The sequence below is a fragment of the Callithrix jacchus genome, chromosome 1, assembly GCF_049354715.1.
Source record: "Callithrix jacchus isolate 240 chromosome 1, calJac240_pri, whole genome shotgun sequence".
Taxonomy (NCBI): domain Eukaryota; kingdom Metazoa; phylum Chordata; class Mammalia; order Primates; family Cebidae; genus Callithrix; species Callithrix jacchus.
Window position 1 is genome coordinate 88,327,347 of NC_133502.1, and position 26,559 is coordinate 88,353,905.

Sequence of the window (26,559 nt, forward strand, 5' to 3'; positions counted from 1 at the left end):
AGGGAGGCGCTGGGCGAGGCGGGGGCTCTCCTGGGACCTGTCTCTTCCCACCGTCCCTCGCTGACCGCGGCGGTGCCTGCGGCAGAGCCTCCCTCTGCAGCAGCCCCTTGCACTTGGCTCGCACTTCTGGGCGCTGTCCATGGTTGCAGCAGCTTTCGGCGCGCCACGTCAGGAGGCCTCTGCAGGGCCCTGCGATTGGCGGAGGAGCCACTCGCCATACCCTTGCACCTCCGCCCACACGCCCCGGCCCTTGAGGCGCGTGCCAGAGAGCGTGCTGGACGCGTCCGAGGCTCCAGGGCGGCACACCCACTTTCCTTATTAGGGCAGAGTCGGGTACCCTGAGCAAGAGTGCGAGCGGGCGAGGGGTGGGGCGGGGAGCCCTGGGGCGAGACGGCGGAGGGCGCCAGCACAGCCTCAGCCGCAGCCGCCTCCGAGCGGCAAGAGGGAGCAGTCGGTGGCTGCGTCCCGGCGGGCCACTTTCTCGGAACCCCGCTGCTTTTCCTTAGGCCGAGATCTTCCACTGCGCCCCTCCAAGTATCCTGGTTCCAAACCCCTAGCCACAACATGGAAGAATTTTTGCAACGCGCCAAATCTAAACTGGTAAGTTGAGTGAACAAAGCTGTGTGTGTGTGTGTGTGTGCGCGCGCGCGCGTGTGTGTGTGCGTGTGTCTGCTGATGGAAAGGTGGAGAGAAAAAGGTGTTGCAATAGAGAAGGACGAAACAACTTTGCCACGGAGTTGTCAGGGTGAGCGGGCTGTCCCCTGGAAGGAATCTCTGGAACTCTGGCTCTTAAAGTTGGCAATCTGTCTCCTGAGGTGCACAGTTGGAGGAGGTTGTGGCCTGGCTAAAGTTGGGTCGCTTGTATCCAGCTTCGGTCCCTAAATCAGCAGTTTGCCCCTGAAAGCTACGGGATAAATGGGTGTTGTCTTCCTTGAGAGAAAGGGCCTCGCCTTCTGCAGATGCATTTTGTGTAGGTGTAAAAGGAAAAAAAGAGACCCTTAGGACTGTAGTTCAGCTGGAGGTGACATAAGTGAGGAAGTCGGGGTGCTGGGTAGGAAGGACATGTTCCTTGGAAAATCCACAGAAGAAAGCTTGCTCCCCTGCAGGAGTTAGGGATATTCTAGTGTGTATTGTGTCTCGCTAATCCCCGTTCACATCTGTCAATTGGGGGAGAGGCAGAAGGGGAAAGCTCTAAATGTTGGTTTTCTGGGGTTTACCAGACGATCATTCTCCCGGGAGCAGACCTGTGTGTTAGCCCATGTTTACCATATCACGGTCCAACAGTGAATGGGCAATTCCATGTGTATGTTAACAGTTGTTACATTGTGTAACAACAGACTCTAGCAGTTTCTTAATTCTAAACTGTTTTGGCTCTCCAGCACAACAGTAATAAACATAATGGAAATGTTTCTGTTTTAGCACTTTTAAAAAAAGAAGCCTGTAGTCATTTAGAAGCAATATTGTTAATGAACTGTAAAAGCAACTTTTACAGGCCTGGCGTAGAAAGAAATGCGTAATTTATGATGCCTTTAATCTTTACGCCTTCATAGAAGCCAAAATATAAAGTCTGCATTAAGGTGATGTTTTAATCACAAGGCAGGATATTTGCAGGGTTATTACTGTAACTCATTTACCCTCGCACAACAAAGGGAGTACAGAAAGGGAGAGCCCAAAGGTGCCTGAACCACCATTCATAGTGCAGACGGAAGTGTGATCCTTACAGCGGTCTACCTGTAAGTATCTTGAAAAAGACCATTAAAGTTGGTAAGTACTTACATGGGAACTTTCCACCTGAAACCTCCCAGAGAGTTGAACGTTTGTGGAGATTTCAGAGTTGAGGAATCTGTGTTTATTGACCTTTTTTAGTTTTACTAGAGCACGTGGATGAAAATGCTTATTTCAGAAACTCAACTAAGTGTTTGGCATGTCTGATAGTATGAGCATGTTCTGTTCTTTACCTAGTAATGAAAGAGACATGCTCAAGAATGAAAGTTTTGGCAACTCTGTGTGTGTGTGTGTGTGTGTGTAAAAATGATAATGACATGCAGAGTTCTGGACTGTATCTGTTTTTCACTCCCATAACATTATCAATATTTTAATAATAAGCATTTAGGCTGTGGGTTCTGAGATGAGCAAGAGATTTGTCTCATTTCTGAGGAGCAGTTGCTGGAATGGAAATTTTCCTATTTCAGAGTAATCGGTTGAAAGTAATCTGTAATTTATTTACCGAGTCCCTTCATTAGACGAGCAATTGCTCTACATCATTAAAAAATGGACAGGAAAGAGAAGCGGTTGTTTGAAATATCGTTACTAGTTTCGTGTCTCAGCCAGAACAATTACTGCTTATTTTATCTTTTCTTGGGATAAGATTCTTGCTAGAAATCATGATTAACCTTTGCTGTATCCAGCCACAGCAAAGGTGTTCTGGTCACTTTTAGTGTCACATTTCTCCTGATGTTACATTTTCTAGGTAATAAAATTTTTACTTAATATGTCACATTCAAATGTAGTAGATAACCTTTAGAGGATAAATAACCTTTTTCTTGGGGAAAAAAATTAAGTCAACGTCATTCACTTGTGGGAAATTTGTTTATAATAAAATGGTAAGATTTAAAAAAAATCAGCCAATCCTTTGGAAAACACTTTAATGTGAAGAAATTTATCATGCTGATTTTTGCTTAAGCCTTATTAGAACAGAATTAGAATTTAGGAACTATGTTTTAAATGTTTTTCTTTAGAAGTTAATAGAGATTTAGCTATGTGATACCTTAAAAAAGAAAAAGCCTAATTTACTAGCTTGTTTCCTACCTATTTGACTTCATTGCTTTGATATCATGTGGGCATTATATATATGTTTTTAATGGTTTGAAATAGTTAAAAGACTCTTCCAAAGTCCTAATGTAACCTCATCATCATTGAGGCTAGCTAATTCCAATAGGTAAAAGGAACTTTAAATTGCAAAATGGAATTGCTATTAGCTGTAGATACAGTCTCTAATAATCAAATGTTGGAGACTGTGTGTGCCTTTTTTCTGATTTGGAACATTTATTATTCATCTGCCCTTGTAAGGAGAGAGGAAACTCTGCTATTCTAGACCAGGCCCCTAGGTTGAACAGAAGTCTTTGAAGGAAAAAGGATGGTTTGAATTTTTATCAGGTAGTTTGGGGCTTATTTCCATTGAAGTTGGGGGATCACTCTCAATTCTATTTTTCAGCCCAGTCTGGTCCTACTAGTCTTTAAAATGAAGCAGATTCACTGACATAATCCCATCCTCCTTTTCCCTAAATCTCTCTTTCCAATACCTTTTCTTCCCTCCTGAGAATACTTAGTATTTATCAGAAATGGCCAAAGTAAACTCCAGGTGTGGCTTCAGAGGGTTCTCTTCTCCTGGGGCTCAAAAGCTTCTCAAGTGGGCCTGCCTTCTGCCTGGTTAGGACAGGCTGGGTGCTGGAGAATATTTGTGAAAAACTTGGTTGGAGGTAGGGGACAGCTAGGGTGGTAATTACTTCTTCTAAGCAGTCTCTGGAAATGATCCCTTCTAGACAAACAAGAAATGACACATATGGAATTGACACAAGGATTGTTAAAGCATAATAACAGTAGGATAAGCAATCTCAAGCCCTCCAAGCTTGAGATAATAATCGAAGAGCAGTGTTTTCTAGCTGGAATTACTTCCTTGATGTGAGGACCCAGCCATGTTTTTGGTCTGGATACTTACTCCTAATACATTTTGAGAGTGAGTGCAAAATGTATTTTGTTTTTTCTCCTGCCTATTCAGAGTTGCAGAAATCAAATCCTATAGTTCCAGATCAGTCTTTAAGTTTTACTCATGCTTTTTATTCTTAGTTTCATCATTTCTATGGTAAGAGAAGTTGAAGGAGTGTAGGGAATGCGGGCTCCCTGGTCTATGCTGTGATTTGGGAAATGTCCTTCACCTTTATAGTGGTCAGCTCAGAAGAGAAAGTATTCAGGACAAGGACAGTCTCATGGCAGTAAATGGTCCAAGTTCCCGTGAAGTTTGGGGGAAAAAAATGAAGTAAGCTGAGGAATCGTTTGGGGATGGGTAGAGAGTTCTGGCTGGTTGGAAACCAGGGTCCCCACACTGGGCCCCGATGCTGAACTTCCTCCACTGCCCAGACACGCTCAGCTGATTCAACTCAAGCAGCTGTTAATGGGTGGAGATCACTGCAACCCACAGGCCTTATGGTGTAAGTCAGGAGCCAGCCTCAAGTAAAGTAGGGGGTGGGGATGTTGTCAGCTGTCACCAGCAGGATACAGGGCACATCAATGTCCTAGGAATGCTGTTTTCAACAGGAAGGTGGAGAGTCACTACTGCAGTCTAGGGGATGCATCTGCCATGTGAGCAGCGACAGCTGCGGAGAAAGCGCTCGTTTCTGCAGTCAGTATTAGTTAATATATAGACTTCTACAGAAGGAAATTTCTGGGTGACTAGAATGTCGGTTCACACTCTGTGGTATGTGGCATAGGGACAAGAAAGCACATTCCAAACTCTAAATGAACCACTGCATTAGAGTGGTTACAGGAGATGGGGTTTTAAAAAAGAAATAAAAAGACTGCAGCATGTCTGCAGAATAATCAACTTGACTGGAAATTGAAGGAATATATTCTTGATTTCCTCTTGCATGGAAAGAAGATTGTGTATGTCAATAAAAAGGATATTTAGAGTGAATGCTTCATACCTGTTAAAGGGCAGCTGTGGTAAGGACTAGTAATGATGAAGAAGCTGGCAGACCGGTTTCATTTCAGGAGCTGAGCTCCTTCTGATCAGAGACCAAAGGATCAGCTCCTACCTCACTGCAAACGAGGGCAGGTGCTCTTGAGACCACGCCCCTTGCCAGAGCGTTTATGAGCAGGAAACTCAGGAAACCAAAGCACTTTCCTGAATGTGGTATCTCCTCCTTAGAGGCTGATAAGAAATGAACACTTGATTGCTTTGGTCCTGGAGTTAGCTTCATTTCTCACTCCTGGATCATTCGGATGAGCAGGTGCGGACTGTCCCAGTCCTCGGACCTTGCGAGAAGAACCACACTTTTTTAGTGTAAACAGATCTTGGAGTGGATCAGTCTGTCTCAAAGGAAGAAGGGTGCTCCCTGTCATTCAAACAGTACCTTGAATCTTGGAAGACGTGGGATCAGGTGAGCAAGTTACCCTTTAGGCAGTGATTTGGGAACTATTTTGTCAACTGAGTCAAAAGCTGATGGCTTTAGTATAACCTGTTTGTTTCTATGTAATGTTTATTTGGGCAGATATTAGCATCATTCTGAGTTTGGTGAACTGGTCTTGGGGGGCTCCTGTAAGCAATGGTAGTTTTGGTGATGGAGGCATTATTCCTTCAGGGAGGGGCAAAAGGAATCTACCCCTCCGTGAATGTTGCCTGAGCAGTCAGAAGAATGAGGGCAGAATACTTCAGTCTGGATAAAGGCTGCAAAAGAGGAAAGAACATCAGGGACCAGAGAGACGGCGTGTAATGTTTGTTACTGATTTTTCTTGAACCGTGGGGATTATAGGAGAGTCCTGGAGTTTGAAGTCTTCTTTGAAAGGAAACTGGGGAGGGCGGATATATTCAGGAGGCGGCATTGCTGTGGAGGGCGATATGAACAGCGCCCTCTGAGTCTGTCTAGTATGCAACCTGCACAGTCATTTGTGGCTACCCTGTCAGGGGTCTCAAAGTAGCCCACTCAAAATCTCTAGCATTGTCCCAGATGCATTTCTTTCTGAAGCCTGTGGCTTTGGACTTTGGCTTCCAGGGAAAGGAAGTCTTTCTTCTTGAGAGCTCTTAGAAGAGTAATTGGGCTCTAGATCACCCTGGAAAATCAGACCCACAAATTCCGGATTAGAATAATTAAGCTGATAAACACAGCTTTGGTTTCTTAATCTGAAGAATGGAATATTAATGCCTACTTTGTATGTTAGTTGCAAAGCCAAAATGATGTACCCACAGCCCTTAGCACAGAACTTGGAAAAATGGTGGGTCTTTCCGCTTGCCTCCAAGGCTGCTCTCTTCTGTACTTCCTTGTCTTAGTGAATGGCATTGTTATTCATCCAGTTTCTCCAGCTGAAAACTTCCTTTTCCTTCATCCCTTCCCTAACCCACCCTGAGTCACCCAGATGACTGCAGTGGTTGGCAAACTGCTTTCACCCTGCTTCCAGGGAAATCATTTTGAAAGCATCTTTCACACCTTTCCGACCCCTCCCTTAAAACCTTCTCATCACTTTCCATTGCTCTTAGGAGAGTGGACACACGTTTAGCATGACCTGATCCGCTATCAGGATTCTTTCTGGCTTTTTGTCCTGCTTGCTTTGGCTTAAATAACTCCTGCCTCTTAGGTTAAACAAAGAGAGGCCTTTTCTGAATGAGCCCCCGCCCTTATTTTTGAGTCTAAGTCAGATTTTTTTGGTAATTTTTCAGATCACTTATTTCCCCTTGTGACTATATCTCTATGGGGCACGTTTGTTTGATTAATGCCAATTTGGTGAGAGTAGGGACCAGGGTCTGTGTCATTTTGCTCACCACTGTATCTCCAGGTTCTGGTGCAGTACCCAATGCTCAAAGAGTGCTTTTAGAATTAATAAACCCGAAAGGCAAGAGTCCTGTACAAAGCACGGCACATTGTAGTGGCTCAATAAAAATCAACAGAGGGCCAGATCTGGATTTTTGGAGGTCTGAACCCAAAGTAGGACTGGTGACAGTAGGCAGGAAGCCATATTGGTTTGCTAGAAGAAGGTGAAGGACATTAATGTCAAGGAGCACCATATTGTGCTTCACACATAGTAAGTACTTAATAGAAAGTGTTATCACAAGATAAAAATCGAATTTTTAAGCATGACTGCTTAGAATCTATGAATATTGGTTGAACTAAATCATGAATGGAGAGAGGCAGAGGAGAGGAACGGGCACTCAAAGCCTCTGCAAAACTGCATTGGGTAGATCAGCCAACACTGGAACCATTAGAATCATAGGTTCTCCTCTGCGTGGCTCAAATGCTAGAAGCTGGACTTCCCCAAGGCCAACCACTACACGAAGTCAGCCCAGCCTATTCTCCTGTTCTCTTGCTGCCCCTGGACCAGGGCTAATATGAGAGAGATTGGCAGGGAAGCTGTTCAGAGTCCTTAAGAAAAGATTAGGCATTTCAGACTTCCTGTCCAGCCCTGGCACTGCTGACTGCATGTAGGGGGAACCTCTCGTCCAGCCAGTGGGACTGTGGTCAAGCATGATCGTGGTCTTCCACTTCATCTAACTCTCCTGGATGTGGCCAGACTTTGCCAGGTATTTGTTTTAGCCTATAAGACCAGAGTCTTTTTGAACTGATGATGCCTGGGAAATTTTCATCTTTTTGGCTCCATGTGTTTGATATTCCTTGCTTTGGCTGCCAGAAAGCTTAAAGCTATGTTGGTGCTTCATTTTCTTTGCCTAGCATTTCTGAACTAAAGTTTTTAAAAATATTTTTATTAGTTTTAGTCTCAGAGTTGTTTTAATTTTTTTTTTACTTTAATGTACATGTGCTTTTTATTATAAGTGGGTTATCCTTTTGGTTACTGGCAGGAATAAATAAATATATCTTATAATAATGTTGTGATCTTGAATATCTATTGGCGACCAGTGTGTCCTAGTTCAGGGTTCATCTGCTCAAATTTAAGAATTAGCTTTTTTAAGCAATGGGGAATATAGTGCAGGACTTCAAAATAAGTAGCTGAAAGGAGACATCAACACAGACCAAAGTTTGTCTGTGTTCTCATCCTTGATGATTGCCAGCCTCCCTGGGAACAGCAATAGCCACACATTCTTACATCTGAGCCCATAAACTGGGAACTGTGAGGCAGCCCCTAGCAGAGGCTGCCTGCCTTCAGTCAGATCCTGGGAGATCTTCCTAGAGGTATGAGTTGTGGATTTAGGAGACCTTTAGAAGGACTTTTGTCCTCCTTCCCACTTCTTGCCCCCTAAAGGCAGTGCAGCGTGGTGGCTAATCATGTGAGCTCTGGAGCCAGTGCCTGATTTCAAATCCTAACGCTGTTTCTTTTACTTGCTAGGCACACAATCTTAGTTTCCTAGCCTCCTGGAGTCTCAGTGTCGTCATCTGCAAATGAGAACAGTAGTAGTGCTGCCCTCACAGGGCTGGCGTATGTGTGTGTGTCCTGAGACAGGATATGACCTCCACCCACAGTAATAAAAACATGAAAATGCCACTAGTGGACAAGAGCCAGGAAGTCCTGTTTACATTTCACAGAAACAGAAACAATTCTTAGCTTTCTTGCAATTCAGTTAGAATTTGTGGAATATGGCCAGGTGTGGTGGCTCCGCCTGTAATCCCAGCACTTTGAGAGGCTGAGGTGAGAAGATCACCTGAGGTCAGGAGTTCAAGACCAACCTGACTGACATGGCGAAACCCTGTCTCTTTAAAAAAAAGAAAAAAAAAAGAATTTGTGGAATATATGTCTTAGCTCTAAGAGATACTTTTAAAATTTCATTTAACTCCCACAATGGTCTTGTAAGGTAGGTGCTAATCTCCTTTTGCAGTTGCGGAAACTGAGGCTCAGTGAGGCTGAGAGGTTTGCCCAGGTCGGGCATGGTGGCTCACGCCTGTAATCTCAGCACTTTGGGAGGACGAGGAGTTCAGGAGTTTGAGACTAGTCTAGCCAACATAGTGAAACCTCGTCTCTACTAAATACACACAAAAATTAGCCAGATGTGGTGGCAGGCACCTGTAATCCCAGCTACTCGGGAGGCTGAGGCAGGGGAATTGCTTGAACCAGGGAGCTGGAGGTTGCAGTGAGCTGAGATCATGCCCCTGTACTCCAGCCTGGGTGACAGAGCCAGATGCCATCTCAAAAAAAAAAAAAGTATGCTCAAGGTTGCATAGCCATAAAGAGTAAGCTGGAGTTTGCTTCCACATCACCTGACTTCAGTTCTAGGACCTTCTTCCTCAGAGAGCATAGGCGCCTCTTCCCTGAGATCTCCTGGAACATTTCATTCTCCTTAAATTAAAAGTGAACAGCTTGACAGGTTTATAGGAGGGCTGAGTGGTAAGTTAGTGAAAGTGAATGTACATTGTTCATGTTGACCCAAGAAGGGTTCATTCTTCTGTGCTGCTTGTTTTATATTAAAATCCTTCAGATAACAGAATATCAATTTATTGAAATCCTGGCTATGAGAAAAACATGGTGTTAGGCCATCTGTGATTTGGTTGAATAAGTTGTGAGATTGTTCTCACTGCATGCCTATTCGAAACAAAATTAACCGATAAACGATTTGGAGGAAAAGAGTGTGACTCGCTTTCAGAGTGATTAGAAATATTGTGGGCATTTGGTGAACTGTTAAGAACAAGAATGCATTTTTAAATGAGTTTAAATGCCTCTTATTTGCCACCAAGGTTATTAACACAACTTTAGGTTTTGTGGTTTCTTCACGGTGCTACTGTCTTGTCAGTGGCTTAAATGTCACTTGGATGGATTGGCAGATGCCAGGGGGTCTAGGCAGAGAAGGTCCAGAGTTAGAACAGAACTCTTGTGTTGAGTTCACTTTGGCTCTCCAGTTTGCCGGTTTAGCAGCACCCCAGAAAACTGTGGAGTGTGCTCAAAACACACATAGAAGTGAAGGAAAAGGGGAAGAAAGGAAGGAAGGAAGGTGGAGGGGAGGCAGAATTGTCAGGGAAATCGGAGAAAAGGAAGAAAAGGATTCCAAAAGGAAGCAAGTCTGTAAAGTGGTGAGGCACAGAAAATCCTTTCACAGTTCAGGACAGGATGCGTTGTAAGTGCCATAGTTCTTATGTCTAAGGTAACTTCCCTGGCACACCAGCCAACCCAAAGTCACCCCAAAACTGGGAATTGGGCAAAGGCAACTAAAACTGATTATTGAAAGCCTGTCATGGGTTAGTTCTTTCTCACAGGAAAATTCCCTAAGCACAATCTCTGAGACTATTTGTGAGATGATACTTATAAATCATTCGCAGGAATGCTGGAAGCACAGCAAGACACATGAATGCTAGCTACCATCATTGTGGTTATTATTTAACACGCACTTTGACACAGTGTTCACCAACATGGTTTTCTCAGAAGGGGATGATGGAAAGGGACAAACAAAACCAAAATCAAACAGGACCTAGAAGAAGCAGACCCGGGCCCCCAGTAAATAAGTGTCATTCCATTTGGTATCAGGTAAATAATCCTAAACACCTGCACAGCCCCTGTTGGACATAACATCATTGACATAAAATACATATCTGACACATAGTAGCGACCCTAAAGAATCAGGGGAAAAGATCATTTAAACTTAATGTCCTGTTTAAAAAGAAAGGTGTGGTGCATAAGCGATTTCAGAACAATTTCCCACCCAGATAATTAACATAGAAATAAGTAGAAAAGAAATTGTGGTTTGCAGGGTAAGCTTCGATTGTCTGAGACAAAGCCTCTTGCATAGGAGACCTTGTTCTTGAGTGAAGCCAGATATGTGAAACAACATGGTTTATAACAAGTGATCATGAGTCAGGATGGAAGGTGATGGTGCACAAATGTGAGTCTGATGTGGGGAGGCATAAATAGGCCTCAGCACTTACAAGACATGAGCAGCCTGGCTCCCCACTGCCATTCTCAGTCGAGAACTAAATCTGGTCCTTGACTCCAGAGGAGGCACAACAATGACCACAGACGTATAAAATAACGTTCCTGAGAGAAGCCCATGAGGGAGCAGAAGACTGCTGATGGCCTTGCAATTCTTCGAAAGGTTCTTACCGAAGAGTGCCCACTCATGGAAATTATTTCTTCCCCTCACTTGAAAAATCAGGACTTTTAGGATGAGTGGCTTTTCCCCCGCCCCTCTTAAGGAAGCCCATCCATTCATTAAGGTCTATTTTTTTTGCTGCAGAAAATTAATGAAAGGGTACAAAAAGAGAAGTGTGCATGCTGGCTTCCTCCTCTCCAGCAAGAGCAGAGGCAGAAGCTCGTCCTGGATGTAGAAGCATTTTGCTCCTCTCTGCTTTCCTCAGAGGCAATTTCTGTAGCAAGTGGTCAGTGGTGCTGGCCAGAACAGCACCTGGCTCTGTGAAGATAGAAACGTCACAGCATGTGGACAGATCAGCTGTTCCCTGCCACGGGTCTGTCTGAGAGAACAGGACACGTGCCTGGCTGCTCCCTGAAAAGTCAGTGTCCCTTGGCCCCTCTCCAGGGAGGCCAGAAGGGGCAAATCCCTGTCTGTCTCCCATTCTTGATTCTTTACAGTTATATCTTTTCCCTGGTCCTTACCAAGCTGGTTTGGTTTTCATGCAACATCTCCTGGTCAAACTATGGGGAAGAATTCACTCTTCCTTCATTGACTAAAATATAAAGAGACTGTTGGAGCTACTTCCTTTTGGAGGACTGGATTCTTGCAAGGAAAAGTGGGCAGTCTTTTAGCCAATTCTTGTGGATTAATTTACAACTTTGATTCAGGTTTTGTTTTATCTTTTGAATGTTTACCAAAATCATTGAGAGAACGTATTTTTTTTTCTCTTTAGATGGTGGGCAAATTGCACGCATGGTCTTAGGAAATGTATATAGGTCACAGAAAAAGATAAATAAGAGGGAGACATTTTGTTCCCTAGGTGACTCTTTCTTCTAGTATTTAATTATGAATCTGCTTTGCAAGACCCTAAAATAAAGCCATCCATGAAGCAAAGCAATTTCTGTGGCTTTGTGACTGATCATGAGCTTGCCATTTGGCTGATACCCCTGGACTGTGGCCTGAAGTGTCATTACTCTTGGCTCCAGTCTCCAGAAAACCCAGACATAAACTCGCGGTGGTGGATGCAGATCAAAATGCCATTCCAGAGCAGGCTTTTAAAATGTTTTGAAAAATTCATTATCCCTCTAAGCCATGAGGTCACTTTGAGCCTTATGGGGAACAAATGTATTTCTCACTTCTATGGAATTATTTCATGCCAAAATAGACTCCTGACCAAGCACAACATCTCTGTAAAAATCAATTCGTACACAAAAGGTTTCATAGGCTGGCATTTACATAAACGGCTTTGATGAATGTCGTAAACACTGAGTCACACTTGTTACTATTGGCCCCTTTGTTGGCCTTCTGCTCTCAGCAGGATTTATATTCAGCAACCCTGATTACCACGTCACCCTGGATACACTCTGACCGGCCACTGCAGGGAGTGCTGTGGACAACAGCCATCAGGATTCCGTGTGTTTAAGTACAGCATTCTACGGCCATCATCTTTTATTTATGATTTCTTGTTGTGTAACTGTGAGTTATTTTAACAATTATAGAATCACAGACCTTTACCTTTGAAACTACTATAGAATCATAGGTTTTTGTTTGTTTGTTTTATTTTTAGAAACAGGGTCTTGCTCTGTTACACAGGCTGGAGTGTGACCAGTGGCAAGATCATGGCTCAATGTACCCTTGAACTTGGGGCTTCAGCAATGCTCCCACCTCAACCTCCCAAGTAGCTATGACTACAGGCATGTGCCACTAAGCCTGGCTAATTTTTTATTTTGTAGCATGAGATCTCATTATGTTGCCCAGGCTGGCCTTGAACTCTTGGTCTCAAATGATTCTCCTGCCTAGGCCTCTCGGGCACAGTGGCTCACACCTGTAATCCCAGTACTTTGGGAAGCTGAGGCGGGAGGATAACAAGGTCAGGAGATCGAGACCATTCTGGCTAACAGGATGAAACCCCGTCTCTATTAAAAATACAAAAAAAAAAAAAGAAAAGAAAAAATCAGCCAGGCATGCCTGTAGTCCCAGCTACTCCAGAGGCTGAGGCAGGAGAATCGCTTAAATCCAGGAGGCAGAGGTTGCAGTGAGATGAGATGGTGCCACAGCACTCCAGCCTGGGCAACAGAGCAAGACTTCATCTAAAAAAAAAATGTTGAAATTAGAGGCGTGAGTCACTGTGCGCAGCCTAATCACAGATTTTTAACATTGAAACAGATAACTTTAGACATGTATTTCAATCTCCTTATATTTCAGGTTTAATTTCTTTATAAGGTAGTAAACAAGCAATAAGGCATGTTTGCAAAACAGAGAAAAGCAGAAAAATTACCCATAAACAGAAAAAATTAAAACTAAAAATAAAATTACCACTTTCATTGAAGCATGACTCGGTGGTATTTGGGCAAGTAGTTTTCTTAGTCTTTCTTCCTTGTGCACAGGACTTAAGATATTTGTCTATCTTGCAACCTAGATTTTTATTTTACTTAACATTCATGATTTTCCTATATTATTACATAGTATTCAAAATCAACATCTTAAATAATAGAATAAAGTTTAATAAAGAAGGCATACTGAGGTTAAACCTTTTCATTTTCCCTCCTTTCTGCTATTGTTAATTACTATGACAAACATCTTTGCACATAAAAACATTTTATCCTGTTTGAATTTCCTTATATGCAGTGATTAGGGCAAAAGTTATTAATATTCTTAAGCATCTTGATACATCTTTTTCATTTTACTTCTGGGTGAACTCTTCCCAAATTTCAAGATTCAGGAAGGTTAACTAGTCCCACAGTACATTGTGACAGAGTCAGATATAGATTTGAGGTCTCTTGACCCCAAAGTCTATGCCCCTGACAAGTTAGAAAATTTGCGGTGTGAGGGAGAGTAGTTGCTAATTGTATACAGCAAATAACCTGAAGTGGCCTGGCTGCTGAGCTGAGACAAGGGTAACAGAAACTGTGCCATGCCAGTTACAACTCTGCTAATGAGACCACAAGGTAGAATCTGGCTAGAGGGGGCTAATTCCTCTTTGTCTTTTCACTTCCTCTCTCAATTATTTCAAAAAGATTGAGCTTATGGAGCAGTAAAACTATTGCTGCTCTGCTCTCAGCACAGCATTGCCCTTCATAACTGCTGTCACCTACTTGATCTCATTTGATCAGCCTTGGGGAAGGTGCATGTTATATTTATGTCACACATGAGAAGAACAAGGCCAGAGTGGTTAAGTCCAGCCTTGCCCAGAGACACAGCCAGTAAGTAGCAGAGTGAGCATAGATTCTGTCTTCTAATTCCTGATGCCTCTTGCGAACAAAAATTGATCTGTTTTCAAAAGATAGTTTGAAAGTGGTTTGGATTCGTCTACATGAAAGAAAATGTCTGAGTAAAAATACAGGCACTTTTCTGAAAGGAGGCTATTCAACGATGAAATCTATTCATGCTGAAGCCGCTTTTCTTACAGGAAAACATCAAGCTTTGGAGTTGCATGTGATGGACTCTGATGTACAGGATGCAACTGTGAGATTAATGAATGTGTCACTGGTGGAAACATGCCAAACCCAACAGGCTCTGGAGACCAAGTGTCACATGCAATGGGAAGAAGGCACCCGAGAAGCAGGGTCTCTGGCGGACCTGTGAGCCTCACCTGACATGCCTGTAATGGGATAACAGGTGACTGGCTGTCACTTACAGTCATCTCAGCTGAGAGTGCTCTGTAATGCGGGAAAAGAAGTTTAATTGCCTATAACATCAACTCTTTCCCTGCTACAGAGCAGGTGTAATTCTGTCAAATTCTCTCTTCCAAACTCCCCATTCTCAGCTATTTCTTCATTTAGATATTCACTAACTTCCCCAAAGTCGAAATGCATTTCACATTGATCGGAAAGACAGTAATTTTAGTTTAGTGCAGTTTACTATCACTTAGGCTAAATTATATCTCCCGACCAGTCTTTGGTATAGCCATAGCATGACAAAGACCACCTGATTGCTAAATTCAGTTGCACAAAGATGAAGATGCATCAGATGCGTTGGCCTCTGGATAGCGTTCCTGGGCTGCCTGTGTTTTCCGGTCTTTCTTAAGCATTTGATTAATTCACACTGGTGAATAAAGCAAACTGCAAACATAATTGAAAGAAAATCTAGACAGATGGAAGTCAAGATTAGTTTGGATTTGTAATTCTGTATTCGTGAGAGTTTTTGGTTGATACTTGCCCCGAAAACCTAATATGATTTTTTTTTTTTGAGTCTGAGTTTCACTCTTGTTACCCAGGCTGGAGTGCAGTGGCGCGATCTTGGCTCACTGCAACCTCCACCTCCTGGGTTCAAGCAATTCTCCTGCCTCAGCCTCCCGAGTAGCTGGGACTACAGGCATGCGCCACCATGCCCAGCTAATTTTTGTATTTTTAGTAGAGACGGGGGTTTCACCATGTTGACCAGGTTGGTCTCGATCTCTTGACCTCGTGATCCACCTGCCTCGGCCTCCCAAAGTGCTGGGATTACAGGCGCGAGCACCATGCTTGGCCCCATGATTTTTTTTTTTTTTTTTACAGAGAAGTCTATTGTCAAATTGGATGATATGTATACAGTATGATAATTCCTTTACAGACCCTGTGTGTTGGGAAGCTTCAGTCTATGCGGGGGGAAATATACTTGGAATGATATTTGCTTGTGAATGTTGAGTGGGAGTGGAATCACTGACTCTGAGACTGATCTGCACAGTTGTTAAATCATGCAAACCTGCTAAATAATTAGCATGCTGTGGGACAGGGGTCCCTGAAACAAATCCTTGTGTGCCCCAATTCCTAGTTGTCCAACTCCGTTCTGAATATACTTCTGCTTTATTTTAAAGGCAGAACAGAAAGCATTGAGGGCCAGATAAGAGCAATCAAATTATGCTAGTGTCTCGCCATGCCTGATATCCCATGCTGGGTCGTCTCCTGTCCCCATTTCCTCAAAATATCTTTTCACCACTTCTTATCCTTACCACTCCCCTTTTGGCATAACCTGCTCTTGGTTATCGTGCCAAGGAGTTAACATCTATCAGGGTTTCCTCTGCAGCTACATATGTTATTTTATTTGATCTTCATAATCCTTTGAGACAGGCATCATTATGCCCAATTTGCAGAGGTGGAAACTGAGGCTCAAAGAGGTCAAGTAACTTGCTCTAGGGCACACAACTAATGAATGCCTGAGCTACGTTTCTAGTACGCCATACCTGAGAGAGTCTTAGCTGATATTTCCACTTCAACAGACTACAGGGACATAAACACTTCAGGAAGAGGGGTCATTCCAGCAGCGCTGTTTAAACTTTCGTGCGCATAGGTGTCACCTGGGAATCTCCCTGAAAGGCAGACTCTGCTTCAGTACACTTTGGGGTAGGGCCTGGGATTTTGCACTTCTAACAGGCTCTCAGCAGCTGGTAATGCTGCTGTCCCCCAGAGCCAACAAATCTGAGTAGTGAGAGTCCAGAGCATTTCTGCCTCCTTTAAATGGTGCAGTAGAATCTGAGGGGGCTGCACAGCTGGGAGGAGGTGCCCAGCGGTGGAAGTGACAGGCTTCTCCTGAGGAGGTGTGACCTCGCCGTAATCACACCGCGGTGAGATGCCTGCTGTGCCCTATCGTAGCTATTGTATTTCAGGTGAGATCATTGGTTTGGGAGGAAAAAAGAATCTTTTTGGCCAGACGAGGTGGCTCACACCTGTAATCTCAGCATTTGGGAGGCTGAGGCTGGAAGATGGAGCACAGGAGTTTGAGACAAGCCAGAGCAACATAGCGAGAACTCGTCTCTACTAAATATCAAAAATGTGCTGGGCTTGGTGGTGCATACCTGTAGTCTCAGCTAGTTAGGGGGCATAGGTGGGTGGATTGCTTGAGCCTGGGAGGTAGAGGTTGCAGTGAGCCAAGATTACACCACTGCACTCTAGCCTAAGCAACAGAGTAAGACCCTGTCTCAAAGCAATCTTTCTGCAGTCACACCACCATGCAGAAAGCCATGGATTACCCATAAGGCAAGCCCTGTGTGCAATACATATTTCTAATATGTATTAAAATTGCTTCATATCCCTTATGCTTTCCTCATGAAACACAGGGCCCCCGTGACTTCACAGTACCTAGCAGCAGGGAGGGACGGTAAATATATTAATATGGCCGGGCAGAGTGTCTCACACCTATAATCCCAGCACTTTGGAATGCTAAGGCAGGTGGATCACTGGAGGTCAGGATTTCAAGACCAGCCTGGCCAACATGGTGAAACCTGGTCTCTACTAAAAATACAAAAATTAGCCAGGCATGGTGGCGGGTGCCTGTAATCCCAGCTACTCATGAGGCTGGGGCAGGAGAATTGCTTGAACCCGGGAGGCAGAGGTTGCAGTGAGCAGAGATCACACCACTGCACTCCAGCCTGGGCAACAGAGTGAGACTCCATCTCAAAAACAACAGCAACAATTAAAAAAAAAAAAACATTAATAGGCTGATGGGAGGAGTAGAAGAGAACTGAAGGAACTGGCAGTCTTTTAGGGAATGCAGGGCTCTTGACTGGGTTCTTTGAATTATCTCAGGAGGAGGAAAGCACACCACTCGCCCTACAGAAACTTAATGTCTGAATGAAACTTTCTTTTAAGACAAAACCCTTTACAGTTTCCCTCACCTTTTGGTCTCTTTCTCTCTTGATCTCAATTATTTAAAATGCTTCTTCTCTTTATTTGATGTCATCTTCCCGGAAGTCCTTGTGACATCTGGATGCCTGCACTTTCTGCTTTCTTGTCCCCACCCATTCTATTGTTAGTGGTGCATGCTTCCATGTGATGCTTAGTTATTTATGGTGTTCCTTTATTATTCATGCCTTTCTTGCTTTGTTCAAGGCTTTGGCTTAGTCACTGTGCTTCTCTGAAGTGTTCTCGGTTCACGATTCATTTCTTACTACCCTTTTGTGCTTTTCTCTCCCTTTTCCCTTAACACAGAATTCTGTTTCTCTTAACGTAGTGGGGAGAGTGGCTTGTGAAACTTTGGTTTGGGGATGGTCAGCAGGCATCTTAGAGGTTTTAGGAATCATTTTAGGTGCAGTTCATCATCAATCATCTTTTGCTAGATTATGCTGTGGTAGCAAAAATCCCCAATGTCAGTGACTTTCAGTATTAAAGGTCTATTTCCTACTCATGTTACAAGTTGCTGAGGGTCAGCTGTGGCTCCAAGTGCCTTCTGTGTTTGGGAATGTAGGCTAAAGGAACAACAGCTGTCTGGGATATGCTGCTTTCATGGTAGAAGAAGAGAGTTAGGGAGCCAACAGGATCCACTAATCGTTCTTAAAGCTTCTGTTCAGAACTGGAATGAGCCATTTCCACTCGGCCTTCATCAAGTATAGCAAGCAAGTCACATAGCCAGTCCAATAGCAGTGGGATGGGAAGTAACTTTCAGTGCCACCCACGGCAGGCACTCAAAGTTACATGACACTGCACAGGAATGGATTGTCATTTACAGGAAGGAAAGTTAATAAATAGGAGTAATATTGCAATCTACTACATGGTGAGAGCTAGAACTCACCATCTTGTCGACATTGAACAGAACCACACTTGTATTCTATTGATGGTCATATCAATGGGTTTTTAATTGGTCACAATCTATTGTGACCAATTAAAAACCCATGAAATATGAGATTTGGGGGACAGTTTCAATTAATTAAAACCTTCAGTAGCTGTTAGTCATCTCTTATGCCTTCAGACAAAAATTGAGCAGGGGTTGTTTTCATGGCCACATTTGGGATGACTTCAGGTGGCATCTATGTCCCAGGTTAGGAGTTTGGGGAAGCTGGGTTAATTCCTTTAGGTCACCAGGGAAGCATTTATGGAACATGATTGCCTGGAAGATCTTTTAAGTTCTCTGTACTTTTGTTTCTTCCCAATGTAAGAAATATAAATTGAGAGTAACAAAAGACTCTCCTTCATAGGGGATTCTGAAGATAAGTTTGGATAGTATATGTAAAGCTCTTAGAACTATGTTTGGTACATAATCAGAATTTTTGAGTGGGTGCTCTAATGATGATGATTTTTACTACTGTGCTATATGAACCTCTGGAACACATATTGGGAATCTCCAAACCACCAGTTTTAGAGTCAATAGACAATCAGATTTGTGTTCCTGAGTTAAAGATTTATTTATTAACATAAATAAACAAAACCAAAGTTAACCCAGAAAGTAGGGGCTTATATATTTCTGGCCTCTTGAAAAAACTAGCCACAATTTCTGTTAAAGAGATTAATTTCTAGACTGTGTGCTCGCCCCCTTTAGTCATTGTGTGGAGTGAAAATCCTTTAAAATTTGTTATATAAAGCTCTTGGTTAATTAGGTGAACACAGTGCATTTGGGGCTTGTTTGGGGTGGGGGAAGTTGTGTGGTTTGCTGGAAAATTCCAAGCAAGGGCAGAGGAGAGGCCTCAGGTCTCTGTCTGGAAGTCTGTGGCTTGGCCTCAAGGGACAAGTCCTGGTAGAAATGGATAAAGCTATGGAGGTTAGTGCTGTGTGGAGTGTTTACTAGTGAACATAACGAGGCTTCTGGCCTGATGACTGCTTTTGTTTCATGTCCCATCAGTGGAGCCTGAGAGCCTTAGGGTGAAAGGAAAAGAGCAAGGGTCGTGGAATTAGAATGTCAAGTTCAGTTACTTCTCAGCTGTGTGAACTTAGGTACGTTCCTTAGCCTCTCTGAGTCTTGGTTTATTCATAAATGTAATGCTGTGTAATATTTATTCATCATGATTACATGTAAAAGCATTTCATAAATTCTTCAAATATTCACTAAATAATTTCATTTTCATAAAAGCCCTATTTGGTCAGTATGGTTATCCCCATTTTGCACATGGGGAAACTGAGGTAAAGAGGGGTGAGTAGCTGTACTCACCCAGGCAGGAAGGGGTGGAGTCAGGTTTTGAACCCAAGCAGTCGAACTCCAAAATCTACATGCATACGCATCGTGCTTTGCTGCCTTCTGACACAGTTAGCACATCATCCGGGGTTGCCGCTCTGAAGATAGAAGAGTAAGTCTGTTCATTTCTTCTAAATCCTAGTCCACTATTTATCATGTTGGAAGTAGATGCTCTGTAGACATTAATGGTTATTTTCCTTCCCCTTTCCTATTTCCTTTCTGCTGTCCTGGTAGACACAGGTAATCAGGACTAGTGGGTGCCAAGGAATAGGGTGAGAGACCTTGAGCACCAATTTTCCCTGGGCAGGGGACTCACCTGACTCTCAAATTCACCTTGTCTCATTTATTGCATGAAGCTGTCTTTCACTTTCCCAGTCTTTATGGCACCAAGCTGGAAGGTATTATGTCATTTTGTAGAGCAAATCCTAAATTGAAAGGAATAATGGCCTACTTTGGCATCCCTCTCAGCACACACCATTATATCTTCATATGAAGCCTCCTCTTCAAGTAACATGTGAATCAGTTTTACACGTATTTTAAATGTGCTTTGGAGGTCATCTATCTTTAAAAACATATTTGATTCCCCCCCCTTTATTCTGCATGGTTTCAAAGTGGGGACCTCCTTACTCCTTCCCTTGGGGTAAATAACCTCTATGCCGAAATGTGTGGCACACACAGACTGACTGCTGTAAAGACTTGGCACACCTCTTCCGTGATTCTGTTTCCGTTTCCTCTTACTGGCGGTTAGGATCCAAATTGTCCCTGTGGCTGGTGCCATGTTCCAGAAGCAGAAATATGTCGTGGAAAAAGTAATGGCTGCAGAGAATAATGAGGTGGGTTTTAGTGCTTTCCCTTCTAAGTAGGAGTTCTATGACCTTAGCACATAACTGACCTTTTGTGGAATCCTGTTTCTTCAATTGCAAAACAAGGAGCCAGTGTTACTTCAACTGTTCTAGGGGCTCCAGCATTTTGAGATCTCCCATGCAGGGATCCATTTTAATATTGCAAAACTAATAATGCCGTGAAATGGGAAATGAAAACTTTTAAGACATGGAGTCCACAGGAAAAAAGAGAAAATTAAAGATAGCACTGCTGGTGGAAAGTTGGGGAACAAAAATCAGTTCTTATTTGTTTTTCTTGTGACACTGTGCACATAAAGTTCTTGGTTTATTAGGCCAATCGGTGTATTATTTGATCTCTAAGTCTTAGCCAATCAGGCATGTTATTTACATCTCCAAGTCTTAGTTTTCTCATCTGTTAACACATGAGGATAATATACAATCCATATTTGGGGTTCAGAAGTTTCTTGGGAAGATTAAATGCATTTGAAGCACTCAGCCAATGGTACTCAATACACTGTGGCTATTTTTCAAGTTCTTCAGTGTGGGTTTAAATTTACCTGGAAGGGCTATTTTAGATTAAACTAGCCCCCAGCAGATTATGTCATAAATTTCCTTAGCTCTAGGGTGGGTTTATTTGGGTTGCGGAGAACCCAGGGATGGAACAGTTAATCCCTACTTCCTTAGGAACTATAACCCAAGTGTACTTTGTGCAAGCCCTTCAGCTGGATAAGCAAACAACTGGTAACATCTGGACCCAACCAGAATATGCAAATGGAGAGAAGGGGAGAAGTGAGAGGGAAACATGAGACCAAATTCCCTGGAACAGACAAGGCATTCTTAGTCCTTGCTGTTTATTGCATACACATTCTCGGTGATCATTGCTACCATTGAACCAGGACTTACTATGTGTGAGACACTGGGGCTAAGTATGTCTCATATACTCTTAATTTTCTTAGCCACTCAGTGAGCCACTTTCCTATGCATTGGCCAAAGCAAGTCACGGGCATGCCTAGGTTCAAGGGATGGAGAAAGAGACTTCTCTTGATGAGAGGAGCAACAATGTCACATTGAAGGGGCACAGATAAAGGGTGGGGACATTTTTGTCAGTTTGCAAATCTCCACCGTTTAAGTAGTAAAGAAGATGATGCATTTTCCTGCAATAACTTCTGCACCCAAGAAAAGGGGAGTCAGCCATCAAATGCCTCCTTGTGTATGGAATTCCTCTCATTACAAACAAACAGGGTCCAAGAGGCAGTATAATGGGAATGTGGCCCCATTGTTTGACATGCTCAGGAGCCATATTATAACCATTTGGAGAATTTTGTGCCTCCTGCTTCACCTAGATTCTCGTATTCCAAAGAAGCCCTGGCCTAAATGTCACTTATCTATTATCCCAAAGCTCTGCTAAGTGCTACATGGTTAGTGTGTTACCCAAAGCTGTAGACATTTCTACCAGCGTTTCCAAAGTAGAGAGACAAATAATGAACTTTAACTTCTAGAAGTAATCAAGGCGTTAACTTATTAATTCATGAAAGTGGTTGTTCAAGGCCGAACCCGAAAGATGCGCTGTTTTGTTTTGTGGGGAGTAAGATGGATTCTTGGACGACTTGAGGTGGTTCATGACTTTTTTTCAATTTGCAAGTGACACTGGCTTTCTGTATTTGATAATGACAATGTAGTTTTTGTGAAATAATTATGCTGTATGTAAAAGTGAGTCAACTAAAATGTAAGCAAATAATACAGGCGATCTGTGGCTAAGGCAAAAACCACAAAAATGGTATGTGAATGATTCTTGGTAAATTGAGTCATGTGTATGAAAGCTTGGAAAGGCAACCATGTAGTTGAGAAAATTTGGGCCTGAAAGTAAGAAAACAGAGGCCTGAAAGAGGAAGTGAGCTGCTGAAAGTACTATATCTAATAAGGAGCAGCTCTGGGCTCGGATGCAGCCTTCCTGCCTCTAAATTATTTTTATCTCCCACTGTACCAACTGCTCACTTCCTCTAAACCAACAACCCTGAGTAAACAAAAATTACCTCCATGTGTGATCTGGTTTGGATCTGTGTCCCCACCAATTTCATGTGGAATTGTAATCCCCATTGTTGGAGTTGGGGGCCTGGTGGGAAGTGATTGGATTGGGGGGCAGATTTTTCATGAATAATTTAGTACCATCGCCCTGGTACTGCTCCCGTGATAGTGAGTGGTTCTCATTAGATTTGGTCATTTAAAAGTATGTAGCACCTTCGCCCTCTCTCTCTTGCTCCTGTGCCCACCATGTGAGATGCCTTGCTCCCCACTTGTCTCCCACCCACCTTGTCTTCCACCTTGCTTAGAAATTTCCTGAGGCCTCCGCAGAAGCTGAGCAGATGCCAGCATCATGCTCCCTGTATAGCCTGCAGAACTATGAGTCAATTAAACTGCTTTACCAGTCTTAAGTTTTCTTCATAGCAATGCAAGAAAAGCCTAACACAGTGTGCAAACACATGTTTTGTTAAGAAATATCACAAAATGAACAATATTTCCTACCGTTTACAACTAAGCACTTTATATGCTTGGTGATGAGAATGGTGATTAGAATCATCATATATGAGGTTAATGTTTACCTTAGTATTTGGGGGAGTTGCCTCATAATGTTTTCATGGACTTACACTATAATCAAAAATAAATTTGTATACATAATCTGTAAATATACTATATATGCTTTAAGAAAACTATTACCTTATAAGCACATACTTGTATATCCAGATTAGATTAGATTAGAGATTTTCTTACCAGAAATCGTGTTTACCCTTGAAAAAATAGGCGAAGATTAATAAATTAAAAATAAATATATTAAATTAAGTTATTGACACATATGAAAGCATTATGTGAAGTCAAAGAAGCCAGTCATGAAAGATCACATATTTTATATGAAACGTCCAGAAAAGGCAAATCCATAGAGACAGATTGTAGATTGGTGGTTGCTGGGGTAATTCAGAATAACTGCTTCATATGTATGGGGTGTCTTTTTTGGTTGATGAAAATGTTTAAGAACTAGATAGAGTGGTAGTTGTCCAATATTGCAGATGTACTAAATGTACTTGAATTTTGTTCACTTTAAAGTTGTTAATTTTACGTTATGTAAATTATGTAAATTTCACTTTTATTAAAAATAACATGTTATATTTATAAATACTTATATACAAGCCCATGCCTGGCATTCTTGTTATTTTATTAGTATAGTGCTTCTCAAACTTCTTAGTCTTAGGATTCCTTTCCACTCTTAAAAATTAATGAGGATGCCCCAGAACTTCTATTCATCGAGGAAATTCATAAGTGAAACTGGCAATTTTGGTTCTTTGAGGTCACAGCTGTGAAGAGTACGGTGACTACTAGCATAATTTGATAGATTAAGGCTCTGGTCATTTTACCCATGACTGCTTTTGTGCAGATGTCTTCCCAGCATAAAAATCATCAGTGCGAATGTCTACACAGTGAAAAAGGCAAATAGTGTCTTTTAATTTTCATGAGAATAGATTTGACCTCACAGATCTCCTGAAAGTTACCCAGGGAGCCCCAGGGGTCTGAGAACCACAAATGAAGGACTTTGATTCCTCACTGTTTTAAGCACATATAATTCACAAATCCTGTGAATTATATGTGCTTAAAACATGTATGGCTTTAAAAAATGACAGTCCTCTTTCTTAAAGAACTGAGTGATCTTTACAGTGGAAATAAAAAACGGGGCCTTGTTTTAATCAGGTTTCAGATCCTCTTCTCTGATATACCTCCACTTCAGGGTCTTTGCTGTACCCTTCACTGAGAATGCTTCTCTTCCAAATGCACAACAGTCTCTCCCTCACTTCCTTTGGGGCCTTACTTAGCTATCATTCCAAGGAGCCTTCTTTGGCCACCTTATTGAAAATATTGATTCTTTTCCAACATATAGATGTGCACACACGCACGCACACACACACACACATTTCCCCATTATTTTTTCTTAATATTTATCCCTATTTGATATATTACACATTTTATTTATTTAGTTTATTTCCTTGTTCCTCATTAGAATATAAGCTACGTAAAAGCAGAGGTTTTCATCTATTTTGCTAATATTTTCTAGAATAGCATCTGACACACCAATGCTCAGTAAACATTTGTCAAGTGTTTTTGAGTATAGCATAGCTAAAAGTTTGCCATAGGCATTCATTGTGTCTTAACAAAATGAGAGTGTGCAGACAGTCCCAACATGTATTACATAAGATGTGCAATGGAAAAGTGGTTTTATGATCAAATAAGTTTGCAGAACATCTTTTTCTCTTTTTTCTTTCTCTGTCTCTCTCATACAGACCACAAGCGTGTGGAGATTTGCAGTGAACTAACATGAAGTACCTGAGAAAGCCTGTGATGTGGCCATGTGTTTAAACATGGTTAAATTAGTTATCGTCAAACTTTTTATTAGTGTTCACTGGAGCACACTTTGGAAAATGGTTTCCTATGCACAGGCTCCCTGACTCACTTTTCATGATGATTGTGAGGGTTGATTGGGTTAAAGCTATGAATTTGGTTAGTATATCTGGAAAGCTATTCCAGTGTAAGATTTTATCATTTGTTCAAATGGAAAACAAAATTTAAAAATACTTCCTAATTTCTAATTTTGTTTGCTGGTAAAACAGTTTGGTGATGGAAAGGACTAGAAGGGGAATCTTCATATAATTATGTGTTTAATAAAAAACACTTTAAAATAAGAGTAATTCCTTGCAATTCAGATTGCTTTTGGGTGGGTAGGTGGGGATTGTCAGGACAAAGTAGCAGGATTTTTTCATAATTTTAGAAGAGAGCTTAAGAAATGCTCTAATCCTGATGGTACCTCTCACAAAACCAATTAACTCAGGAGAATGAATACCTTATCTGCGCAGATTTTACAGATCAGAAAGGAAGAAAATCTCTAAAGACCACGTAATATTCTTACCCCTCCTCAGAAATGTGTACTGTACTCTAACTTTTCTAAAAGTGGGTGGTCTAGCCTACATCTATCTCTTAGTAAATAGTTAACAGAGCTTCTCTCAAGGATTCAAGAGCTCTCTGGACAGTGGGTCTTCTGGGTCCTCTCATTAACTTTTCATTAGTCATAGAGAAGTGACCTGACTCTAGATGAGAAAAATGAAGCCATGAGAGCAATCGCTTCTTCATAACAGCCTGTGGTTCCCCTTCTTGCTCATGACACCTTCCCTGCCTAGAAAGAATTCCCACCTTTGAACATGTCCATGAGCTTTAAGAGTTGACTCTTCCACCTGCCCTTCACTTTTCATTCTCCTCAGCCGTCTTCAAAGAGAATGCTTGGTTCTCTAACGGGCTGTCCTGTTCTTGGGGTCAGCCTGCATTCCTGTGCCCAGAGTCATCAATACCTTGACTCCTCAGGGGCCTCAAGGACCATCTGATTCGCCGCATTGCTGACCTGTCTTCTGCAAAGCACAGTTTCTGAGAAATCAGCGGAACCTGCGGCATCTTGCTGATGCAGCTATTGATCCCTACCTCTGCCTTGCTTGATCAGACCCGGAATCCATCGATAACATCACTACTGCTAAATCCCCACTTCCTGCTAAGTCCAGATTCCACGTCTTTTCCAATTAGGGTCACGGTGTTTCTTACACTATACCTAAGTAGTTTTTATGTTCTGTCTTGAGCAAGTGTATCCGTTAAACAGGTATTCTCTGTAAGCCCCAGTGGCTGCAAGTGATATTATAAAAGGTAGCAGTTGCCTGTCCCTATAAAAGCATTTAACTGTACATTATTTATAACACAGAGAAAATTTTTCTTCTTCAAACGGCAGATTATTCATTCACCTATGCTTGATTACTGTACTCTAATGTCTCAATATTTCTTATGCGTTAATCAAACAAACCTCAGCAGAGATTCAGCAGCCTAGGGGATTACTTTTGAGTAGTCTGATTGGAGGGGTTCCTAGAAGGTCACCTCAGAGTCTTGAGTGCAGCAATTCCTGAAATTCTACCATTAGAAAGCTGTTCCCTTGATTTTTTTTTCTCTCTCTCTCTCTGTGTGTGTGTGTGTGTGTGTGTGTGTGTGTGTGTGTGTTTTGGCAGGGTT

At 42.3% G+C, this 26,559-nt stretch overlaps 1 protein-coding gene across 20 annotated transcripts in view; it reads left to right on the forward strand.

The window, feature by feature from the left end:
• The first annotated feature begins 344 nt into the window (after positions 1-344).
• The window catches only part of PRUNE2 (prune homolog 2 with BCH domain), a 296,117-nt gene continuing 269,902 nt past the window's right edge, over positions 345-26,559 (forward strand). For all 20 annotated transcript variants that reach the window (XR_013532779.1, XR_013532769.1, XR_013532780.1 and 17 more), the window contains exon 1: positions 345-600. Coding sequence is in view for 14 of the 20 variants with exons in the window: in XM_035301835.3 (XP_035157726.3) it covers positions 565-600 (36 nt within the window). In the remaining 6 variants the exon portion in view is untranslated. The remainder of the gene's footprint in view (positions 601-26,559) is intronic.